Consider the following 12,125-nt stretch of genomic DNA (forward strand, 5'->3'; position numbering starts at 1 on the left):
TCTTAAAAAGCTTATGACACATTATGAAAAACTTAGAAAAAAATCCACTACTTATTTTTTTGATACAAAAAAAGAGTTCTTTTCTCGAATGATCTGATTTATAGTTAGGCAGAAGTTTCCTTATAAAACATTGTCAATAAGGGTGCAAAGTTAATGCATAGTCTAACTATTAAGTAGTTTATTTCTTCTAAAAACAGAAGGTCTGAATTGTTTCTTTATATATTCTTTTTATCTTTCCTAAAATAAAATGTAGCTCTACCCCCCCATTTTTTTTACCACAACTTTTAAACCTACAAGTGAGGTTTTCTTTTGTACAAAATTATTTTACGGTTGTTACTTAGCTACATTTTCATCTGCTTCCTTGGACAGAAATTCAGTGTGAGAAAGGATTTCTGAGATCATTTGATACCCTCCCCCCTTGACTGAGATGAGGGTTAAGGCCCAGAGGTTCAATTACGACAGCCAAGCTAAAAATAATCTCGGCTAGCACGGTTTATTGCTTCTTTAGACTCGTTCTCATTTCAATTTTATACTCATAAACTAGCAGAATTCTTTGCCATTACACAGTAGTTTGACTCACGTGTTCAGTTTAGTGTTAAACAGTGTCTCCCGTCGGGACATGCCGGTGATTGTCCCCCGAGCTGATGCTAACAGTGAGGGCCTAGCACATAGGGCCTGGTGACCGGTGCATCTGCAGAACCTTGACGACTACTGCCACAGCTTGACCACGACCCAAATGGGGCAGGAATGAGGCAGAGAACTCAAGTATCTGAATTATATACCCACTTTCAGGCAGCCCTGGTGTGCTACATGCTATTTTTAATTTCCAAAAGAATCACAGACTTATAGCTTAGATTTAAAAGTAAGAAAATAATTTAGAATTTGGGGCTTTCTTCCGAATAGCAGAGGATCCAAGTGCACCATTAAGGTGCAGAATGGATACATTGTTAAGAAAAAAGGAGGCTCTATTTGAATTACATTTTTTTTTTTTAGGTCACCAGGGTAACCTTCAGTACCCGTGATCTGGCAGACTACAAGCTCCTTGAAGGCAGACTACAAGCTCCACTTTCTTATTTTTTCTTTTTTTTCCCTACCAGAGCTCCTGGCACAGAGCCAGCACTCAGCAACCTATGTTCAAGTGTGATGGTGAGAACAGATGGGAAGGATCTCCAGAGGGTAGGAGTGCCTGTAACCAATGCTCTTTGAGATAATAGCTTTGTGCTGACCCTGAAATGCCCCAGCTACATACAGAGTTCTATTTACACAATAAAGTTATTACTTAGTAAAGTAATTACTTTGGTGATTATTGGCTATTCACTTTAATAAAGAAATAATGAAAATAATAAATAATTTTTAATTTTCCAAAAGCCCCAGAGCTTTACATCTGAGGGAAAAACAGCTTCGACACAGGGACCTGGGTTTGTAAATATGGAAGGCAATATTGTTGAAATGGAATATAACTGAGTGCAAACAAAATTTACTTAATGCTTTTCATATTTCTCGGGAAAAAAAGGTAAGGGAGACAAACGCCACAGAACAAAACAAAAGGTAAAAACCCTCGGAAAGACTTCCCGGCTCCATTCCTAGCAATAGGTCAAACACTGGGGCTACAAGGGCCTCGAGATTTCTTATGAGAAACTGTAGTAAGAAAAATACAGTGACTCATCTCATAATAATGCCCTTTCTTCCCAAAGTACACATCACAATTCCCACATCCCTGGCACATGGGCACTCGATGCAGAGCTATTGCAACACGGCGCATCTCCCTGCAACAACGCCCCTTGGTGGGCGACAGAAATGCCGACGCTGGGGTAATAGACCTCCCTGGTGCTGGGGGAGGGCATGAGGGGGTGGCATGGCTGCACCGTTCTGCCCTCCAAAGGAGGGAGATTACTCCCCTTTGTACTGCTCGATCTGCAACAGCGGTTCTTTTGTGCAACCACCTTTAAGAACCGGGGAGCTAAGTGCAGCTGGCTTCCTTCTATACAGGCTGAAAGGACCCCCTGGCAGAGCAGTTCTGAATAGGCACTCCCAGATTTCCTAACCAACTGTCATTTAGATATGGAGGAACCAAAAGGAAAAAGAAAAAGACAAAAAGGAGAAGGAGGAAAAGGAATCCGTTACTCAAGGCACAAGCGAGGCGCCCAGGCTTTTGCTTGCGTACGGGCTCACTCCCCCGTCACTTCTGGGGCCATGGAAGACCGAATTCAGTAAACACTTACAGGAAAATCACTGATGCTTATTGACAAAAACGCACCTCCAATACAGCTATTTAGGAAGCCAATTTCCCAGGCCTTGCCCAGTCAGACATTCCTAGAGAATAACTACCAACAGAAATAAGATGGATTCTGCCCTTTGGTGAATATCAATGTAAACTGATAAAGAATTCAAAGCTTTCCAGAAGTTCAAGGAATACGTACACAAAAGCCAGATATTACTGGCTTTGGGCATTTGAAGTATATAACAAGGAGTTATATGCAGGCCTTCTCTCAGACAGAAGGCAATTCTGGGAAGGAAGGATGGTTTATTGAGCTTCAAATGGCTAGGACAGCTGGGCTCTGCAGAGGTCAAACATCAATGAGGTGAAAGCTCCAAGGCACCTGCAGTGGAAGGACCATGTTTTTGGCTTGATGGGCAATTTGCAGGAGGACCCTTTGCTAGGCCTGGATATTTCACTGTTTCTAGGGACAACAAGCTTAAGGAAGTGGTGGACTGGAGGCCTGAAAGGAGAAAGGGGTGCACAGAGCCTGTGTCCAGCAAGGGAGCTGGTTAGTGGTGCTACGTGTTAGCTGACTCCCACGTGCGTGGCTAGGAAAGTGTGTGTATGTGAAGAAGGCACAGTCAGAGGTGCAGAAGAAGAGCAGCTGAAGAGCCAGAGCCAGAGCACACGTAAAGAGTTGCTGAAAACAATGAAAGACCCTCATGATATGAACTCTGATAGTGTTATCACTAGAAGTCAGAACATACTGAAGACAAGGGCGCCTGGGTGACTCGGTTAAGCGGCTGCCTTCAGCTCAGGTCATGATCCCAGGGTCCTGGGATCGAGTCCTGCATCAGGCTCCCTGCTCAGCGGAGAGCCTGCTTCTCCCTCTCCCTCTGCCTGCCTCTCTGCCTACTTGTGCTCTCTCTATCTCTGTCAAATAAATAAATAAAACCTTAAAAAAAAAACAACCACATACTGAAGACAAGAAAACTGAACTGGCTTATGTAAAAGGCTCAGACTAGTCAACTCTTCAGAATGAAAATTCTTAACATTTAGGAAGTCCTCCAGATTACAGGATTTATATGACAGCAGCTATAGAAAACTCAGATCTGTATAAAGACCAGTGCCCCTAAGGAGGATAATATTTCATTTGTATTGAAATGTTTTAATTCACCCTTAACAATTTAAGATATTAAGTATTAATATTACATATCATACAAGATTTAATTTCTTCTGTATTCCATCTGAAGCAATGACACTTCCTGGTATAGCTAATTGTTTTCTTAAACCACAGATCAATTTCTTCACTGCTCTGAGAATCAGTTAAGTTATATTATAGTTGTTTGCCAACAGCATTACTACTTTAGTATTTATTAATTTACTAAGACAACTCTAACATCCTGGGAACATTTCAAAGAATACACTTTTAATACTTTTTACCAAATTTGCTTGATTTATGCCATTTAATTGATAGATGAAGAAATAAGGGTCCCACTGGCTTTTTCAAAGTGCTCATCTGCTCCAAACAAAAGCTTCTCTGCTCTTTACTTTTCCTAGGTCCCTATTCACCCTTCTAGTCTCTATGCATTTATTTAAGATGAGGTAAGAAGCTGGTTTTAGACCATGTGGGCCAAATTTCACATTTCATATGGATTAAAAAATAATAAACATAAGGAGTAATCTAATATTCCCATAAATTACTTCAGAAGCATAATAATCATGTCACACTTCATGTCCAGGTTTCATGTCTGCTAGATTTTTTTCCTCTTTGTTAAAGTTCAAGTAATATAACCAAAAATATGAAAAAAAGTTTGCACACAGATTAGTTCAGATAGATTGGACTGTGGCTGCAGCAAGAGACAGACAGACAGACAGACAGACACACACACACACACACACACCCAAGTAGACTCTCTCAAGTGTATATGTTAAGCTTACAAGACAAAGCTGTAACCTACAATATTATGGGTGAGTTTTTTGTATCTATTTAACTGCATTGAGAACTCCAATGAAACAGGACCTGATGAAGCTTGAAACTAAGCCTGAGAAAAGAGACAGAAAAGAAGCCCTATCAGCAAAGAAACAACACACTGGGGAAAAGTACTGATTCTCATGAAAATGTCAGTGATTCACCATGGAATAAAATTCAAAAGCCACTGACCCCAATGAAAGCTTCCAGTGGAAACGTGGATTTTGCTTCATTTCAGTGAAAGACTTTGCTTTATCTCATTTGAATATTATCATAAGCACCATCACAGTTTTTGTGATATGTTGTTTTCCCATTTAAAACTGATGTAGAAAAGATAAGGCTGATCAAACTTTCAAGGGGTCTTCAGGATAAAAAAAAATAAAAACAAACAAACCAAAACACATCAGTTAATATTATCATTTTTGGTCCCTTAAAAGATGCAGTGAATGATGGATAGCCAAATGATAACTGAAGACAACACTTTTTTCGATTTTTACAGTAAGTTGTCATTTAAGCAGATTTATTTATATAATATTTTTGTACATACCAATTCTTCATTCTGACTTGCCAAAAGATCACGACTGAATGACAGCTGACTTACACAGACCACAAATCTGTCAGGAAATACACGGAGCTCTGCACAAAATGAAGAAAAGCAAGTTACTAAAGGCATCAAAAATCTATGAACAGAGAAATGCTTGGTCCCAGATTTTTCAGTTATAGTTATAAGCATGTATGTATCAGACACATGTCTCTTCTCCTCCTTGCCTTTCAGTGTTTGCAATCAGCAGGGCGGGGCAAGCACAGAGCTCTGGGGAGCACCCAGGAGGTTGCAAATTGGTCCACCTGAGCCCCTGGACCATTATATTATAACCCATGAAACCCCCAGGAAGGGCCTTTGCAGCCCTCCGCCTGTGTCAGTTTGCTGTTCTTTGACCAGAACTCACATTTGGGACACAGGATCAACGTTCTCTAATGAGTATGCAGATTTATACAGGAAGAGGAAGAATAGGAGATAAAATCTGAAAACTCGTTGACGTTCTTACTAATTACTTTACTTATCACCTCTTTGGTCAACTGGTCTTAGATCAGTCCCCTAAACTGGTGGGCAAATTCCCTATCTGAATCAGGCTATGAAAATAGCAGTGTCATTAATAGGAAAAATAATAAGGAAATAGTAAAATATGCGATACCAAAGATGATACAATTACACTACAGTCCACTAATCTATCATTACAACTTCTTAAAGCAAAACCACTGACTTCCGGGTGGAGAAGGCTGAAGGAATTACAGAACTAGATGCCCCAACATTCAATGAAAAAAAGAATATGAAGTGGTAAATGCCATCTGTATCTTTCCTCCTCTCTCATCTGTCTGTCTATTCATCCACGTTCACTTACGCAGCCTCCACCTATCTCTGGAGTGATGTTTAGCTGATGCTAATAGTGTATATTCTGGGTGGCAGGTGAGGATCTTCTTCCTTCTTTATACTTGGTTGTATTGCTCTAATATTTTTATAATACACATGTATCATACTGATATCACAAAGCTATTTTTCTAAAAGTGAAAACTTCCCTCTTAGATGACCAATATTTCTAAATAGGGATGGTATGAATCAGATAAGTGAAGCCTTTTACATACATTGTTCATTTCCAACAATGGATGACAATGTGAGGGGCTGACTGAGGTAATAACACCTTTTAGCCTGATACACTCAGGAGCCAAGCGTGAAGGTGTTGATTACAGAGACACACAACTTAAACACAGTTAACACCATACCACCTGGCTAGGTTAAATTACACCAAAGGCCTAATGAGTTAATGTTCTAGTAATAGCCATCTCCTTAACCTCTCCCCTAGACCACTGCTGTGTCCTTGGTGATCACTCTTCCCTATTCTATTTTATCCTACTCAGTGCAAGCAGGTTACCAGTTCTAAACAAAACAAAACAAAACAAAAAAAAACAGCTCCACTTATCCTGCTCAAAACCCCATCCTGGCTCCTCAGTATCTACCACAGACCTGCAAACTTCAAAGCCCTCCCTGAGTGGGACCTAAGCTATCATTCTGGTCTTACCCCCATTAGACCTCCCCATTTCAGAAGTCTGAGTGTGTTGAAACTCTGACCTCTCATGAATGTTTATCTGGTTAGGAGACTAGGGATAGACTTTGAAAAACCAAAGATAAATAAATAAAAGTCATTAATACCTATTCATTAATTTTTTTTTTAAGATTAGTTATTTAGTTATTTATTTGACAGAGGGAGGAGGGAGAGAGAGAGTACAAGCAGGGGGAGCAGCAGAGGGAGAAGGAGAAGCAGGCTCCCCAATGAGCAGGGAGCCTGATGCAGGGCTGATCCCAGGACTCTGGGATCATGACCTGAGCTGAAGGCAGAAGCTTAACTGACTGAGCTGCCCAGGGGCCCTTGTTCATTAATTGTTAAAATTTCTTAAAAAAAAAAAAAAAAGATTTTATTTATTTATTTATGAGAGAGACAGAGATAGAGAGACAGAGAGTGCGTTCCTACGTGCAAGAGTAGGGGGTGGGGCAGAGGGAAAGGGAGAGGGAGAAGCAGATTCCCCACTGAGTGCAGAGCCCAACACAGGGCTCAATCCCAGGACGCCAAGATCATGACCTGAGCCAAAGTCAGATTCTTAACCAACTGAGCCACCCAGGCAACCCCAATTCTTAAAATTTCTTAATGAAATAAGTGGTAAATAGTCTGCTTCTCACTTTCAGGAAGAGGGAACTGAGCCACAGAATTCATTATCTGCCCTCTGCCCAAAACCTAATATTGCAATACAACTCAGTAGATCAGAATTCAAATTCAAAATAATCAGTTCTATCCAATAATTCCTCTGATTTGTCCTTCCATTTCTTCTCTGAAAAATAAGAATGCCAAAATGATTAATTTTGAACATTTGGGGGCCAGGTATTGTATAAACAGAAAGCAACTTCCGTATACTTTTTCTTTGCTTAGGTCATAACTGAGATTTTTATTGTTTTAATATTTAAATAAAGTAAAGATTTAGGCAGTAACTATCTCTACCATACAGAGTAGCTAGCCTTCATTTTAACAGACAGATACAAGGATACCTGGCTTATTTTACTAAGAGAACTGAACAACGTGGAAAGCCCCATTAAGAGAGTAATATATTTGAGTGACACTTAAAGTTTAAAAAGTGCAGATCATTGTTAAGATTCCAAGAGCAAATCTCCGTACAGTTTATTTTCAAAGTCCCTGTTTCATATCTTATATGTTAAAATCATCCAAGGAAGTTCAGTTAGATTTTCTTTCCAATGTTCAGATCAGCTTGGAGAACTGTCATTAGCATCTGACTTTATTGTTGTTGGCTGGACGTGTTTGACATCATTTCCCCAATGGACTTCTTGACTTGGGGAAATGAGGAGGGAAGCTGGCCTTGTCACACACCTAAGAAAGGCTCTGACAGCTCTGGGCTGGGAAAGCATTTTCTCGTGTACACACTTGTTCTGTATCCCAGGGACTTGGTGTGCACAGACAAAGATGAAGTGATTCATAGTTTAACTGCCTGTCAAATCGCTCTGGAAGCTCAATGAAAGTGCTGAGATGCAGCAGGAGAGTGAAGCACAATGTGGCTCGGCTCACAGTTCTCAAAATCAGTGAAAATTAAAAAACAAAACAAAACAAAAATCACAAATGTTTAGAAATATTCTTAATTACTACTTCAATTTCACAAAGGCAATGAAGCAAGTTGGAATCTTGGTTCCTTAATTTTCATTCCTCTCTAGAGCAAGTTAATAGTGCAAAATGCCTGACAACTCAAGAAATCAGTTTCTTACCAGTCCTCTGTGAACCCCCAAAACAGTGAAGGCGTATCCCTCTCTTGAGGAAATAGGCTGTGATTTGAAAGCCATAACCTATAAAATGAAAGAAGACATCATTGGACTACAAGCTTGTTTGCCAGTGAATCCCACAAGCCTCCCGAGTGCCTACTACATAGTAGGTGCTCAATAATTATTTAGCAGATGAAAGAATAGAAGGAATCAATAGAGGGACTCACTTGAGAGGAAAGAGTAAACATTACAATCTGAGCTCTTCTAGCCGGGCCAGAGCACCTGGCTGGGATGGTCTCCCATCCCTGAAGTAGCTCAGTTACTTTATCTGTTCAATGAATTCAACCAAGAATTCTCTACCCAGTAAGGTTATCATTCCAAATTGAAGGGCAGATTAAGAGCTTTCCAGATAAGCAAAAGGTAAAGGATTCATCACCACTAAACTGGTCCTACAAGAAGTGCTAATGGGCCTTCTTTAAGCCAAAGGGAAATGGCACTATTAATTATAACCAAATATATTCATTTGATTATAAAATATTAAAAACATATTTGATTATAATTAATTTATATTATATATTCATAATATATATTATATATATTCACATATACATATATATGAATGAAAGTAAAAAATCTTACTGGAAAAGGAAAATATATAACAAAGATAGTGGACAAGTGCTTGTAAAGCAAGCATGAAAGTTAAAAGAAAAAGGTAGTAAAATTCCTTCAAATTACAATAATTAGTTAAGGGCGGCATAAAATAAAAAGATGCAAGATGTGTCATCAAAATATATAAAACATGGGGGAGGAGTAATAAGGTAAAGCTTTGGAATGTATTTAAAATTAAGTTGCTATCAATCTAAAACAAACTGCTACTTACATATGATATTCAATGTGAACCTCATGGTAAGCACAAGGAAAAAAAAATATTCTTTTGTGTAAATACACAAAAGAAACTAAACTAACCAAGAAAAAGAGAGAGAGAGAAAGAATTCAAATAAAATCAGGAAGAGGAGGAGTTACAACCAATACCACAGAAATACAAAGGATTGTAGAGAGACTACTATGAAAAATGATACACAAAAAAACTGGACAACCTAGAAGAAATGAATAAATTCCTAGAAACCTACAATCTTTCAAGACTGAATAATAAAGAAATATAAAATCTAAACAGACCAGTAAGGAGATTGAAACAGTAATCAAAAACCTCCCAACAACAAAAGTCCAGGACCAGATGGCTTCACTGGAGAATTCTACTGAACATACAAAGACTTAACACCTATCCTTTTCAAACTCTTCCAAAATTTGAAGAGGACAGAAAGCTTCCAATCACATTTTACAAGGCCAGCATTACCCTGATACCAAAACCAGACAAGGGCACCGCAAAAAAAGAAAATTAGAAGCCAATATCCTTGATGAACATAGATCCAAAAATCCACAACAAATATTCGCAAAACATATCCAACAATACATTAAAAGAATCATATTCCACGATCAAGTGAGATTTATTCCAGTGATGCCAGGATTGTCCAGTATCTGCAAATCAATCTATACTGCACATCACATTAACGAAATGAAAGATAAAAATCACAAGATCATCTCAATAGATGCAGGAAAAAAAATCTGACAAAATTCAACATTCATTTATGATAAAAATTCCCAACAAAGTGGGTATGGAGGAAATATACTTCAGTGTAATAAAGGTCTTATTTGACAACCCTATAGCTAACATCATACTCAATGGTGAAAAGCTGAAAGCTCTAAGATCAGGAACAAGACAAGGATGCCCACTCTCACCACTTTTATTCAAAAGCAATATTAGAAGTCCTACCACAAATATTAGGCAAGAAAAAGAAATAAAAGGCATTCATATCAGAAAAGAGGTAAAACTGTCGCTACTTGCAGATGACATAATACTATGTATAGAAAACTATAAAGAATCCACCAAAAAACAAACAAAACACTGTTAGAATAAATGAATTCAGTCAAGTTGCAGGGTACAAAACCAATACACAGAAACCTGTAGTATTTCTATACACTAATAACAAAACATTAGAAAGAGAAGTTTAGAAAACAATCCCGTTTACAGTTGCACTAACAAAAGAATAAAATACCTCCTAATAAATTTAAGCAAGGAGATGAATGACCTGGAGACTGGAAACTTTAAGACACTGAAGAAAAATAAATGGAAACATATTGTGTACTCTGGGAAGAATTAATATTGTTAAAATGTCTATACTACCCAACACAATCCACAGATTCAATGCAATACCTATCAAAATTCCAGTGGCATATTTCATAGAACTAGAACGAATAATTCTAAAATTTGTATGGAACCACAAAAGATCCTAAAAAGCCCAAGCAATCTTGAAAAAGAAGAACAAAGCTGGAGGTATCACACTTCCTGACTTTAAACTTACTGCAAAGCTGTAATAAATAAATTTTGGTACGGATACAAAGACAGACACACAGATCAATGAAACAGACAGAAAGCCCAGAAATAAACCCACACATATATGGATAGTTAATATATGACAAATGAGCCCAGAACATACAATAGGGAAAGGGCAGACCCTTCAAGAATGATGTTGGGGGGAGCCTGGGTGGCTCAGTTCGTTAAGCGACTTCCTTCAGCTCAGGTCATGATCCGGGAGTCCCAGGATCGAGTCCCGCCCGCATTGGGCTCGCTGCTCAGCGGGGAGTCTGATTCTCCCTCTGACCCTCGCCCCTCTCATGTGCTCTTTCTCTCTCATTCTCTCTCTCTCAAATAAATAAATAAAATCTTTAAAAAAAAAAAAAAAGAATGATGTTGGGAAAACTGGACAGCCATATGTGAAAGAATAAAACTAGACCATTTTTGTGTATAATAATACACAAAAATTAACTCAAAATGCATTAAAAACTTGAATATAAGATCTGAAACCATAAAATTCTTAGAAGAAAATGTAAGTGTTAAACTCCTTGACATCAGTCTTAGCAACATCTTTGTGGATGTGATTCTAAAGACAAGGGAAACAAAAGTGAGAGCCCACAAATTGGACTCCATCAAACTTAAAAGCTTCTACCCAGCATAGGAACGAACCATCAAAAAAATGAACAGGCAACCCACTGAGTAGGAGAAGTTTTTTGTTTTTGTTTTTTGCAAACTATATATCCATTAAGGGGTTAATATCTAAAATACATACAAAATTCATTTAACTCAATGACAACAACAAAACAAACAACCTGATTAAAAAATGGGCAGAAGAGAGGCACCTGGGTGGCTCAGTCAGTTAAGCATCCAACTCTTGATTTCAGCTCAGGTCATGATCTCAGGATTGTGAGATCGAGTCCTGTGTTGGGCTCTGCACTGAGCATGGAACCTGCTTAAGATTCTCTCTCTCCCTCTCCTTCTGCCCCTCCTACCCTTCCCCCCTCCCCTCTACAAAAAGGGGGAGGGGCATAAGACTTGAATAAACATTTCTCCAAAGAAGACATACAGATGGTCAACAGGCACATGAAAAGATGCTCAACACCACTATCTAACAGACAAATGCAAATCAAAACCACAATGAGAAACACCTAACATCTGTCAGAATGGTTATTTAAAAAAAGATAAGAAATTACAAGTGTTGGTGAGGATGTGGAGAAGGGAAACTTTGTGCACTGTTAGTGAGAATGTAAATCCGTGTACCCACTAAAAAAAAAACACAGTGGGACGCCTGGGTGGCTCAGTTGGTTAAGCATAGGCCTTCGGCTGAGGTCATGATCCCAGGGTCCTGGGATGGAATCCCGCATTGGGGTCCTTGCTCAGTGGAGAGCCTGCACCTTCCTCTGCCTGCCGCTTCCCCTGCTTGTGCTCTCTGACAAAAAAATAAATAAAATCTAAAAAAAAAGAAAGGAAAAAAAACCATAGTGGCCTCAAAAAATTAAGAACAGAACTACCATATGACCCTGATATTCTACTCTGCGGTATTTATCCAAAGACTATGAAAACACTAATTCGAAAAGATATATGCACACCTATGTTTATTGCAGCATTATTTATAATAGCCAAGATATGGAAACAACCTAGGTGTCCATCGATAGATGGATAAAGAGAATGTGGTACATTTATACAATGGACTACTACTCAAACATAAAAAAAAAAGAATGAAATC

At 38.6% G+C, this 12,125-nt stretch overlaps 1 protein-coding gene across 1 annotated transcript in view; it reads right to left on the reverse strand.

The window, feature by feature from the left end:
* Positions 1-12,125, reverse strand: part of SLX4IP (SLX4 interacting protein) — a 194,865-nt gene that overhangs the window by 21,001 nt on the left and 161,739 nt on the right. Inside the window, 2 exon segments of the mRNA XM_045885398.3 lie at positions 4,720-4,808; positions 7,993-8,070. Coding sequence (XP_045741354.1) covers positions 4,720-4,808; positions 7,993-8,070 — 167 coding nt within the window.

Source organism: Mirounga angustirostris, unplaced genomic scaffold (genome assembly GCF_029215605.1).
Source record: "Mirounga angustirostris isolate CCGP_5_RB_7025 unplaced genomic scaffold, mMirAng1.0.hap1 SCAF_10, whole genome shotgun sequence".
Taxonomy (NCBI): domain Eukaryota; kingdom Metazoa; phylum Chordata; class Mammalia; order Carnivora; family Phocidae; genus Mirounga; species Mirounga angustirostris.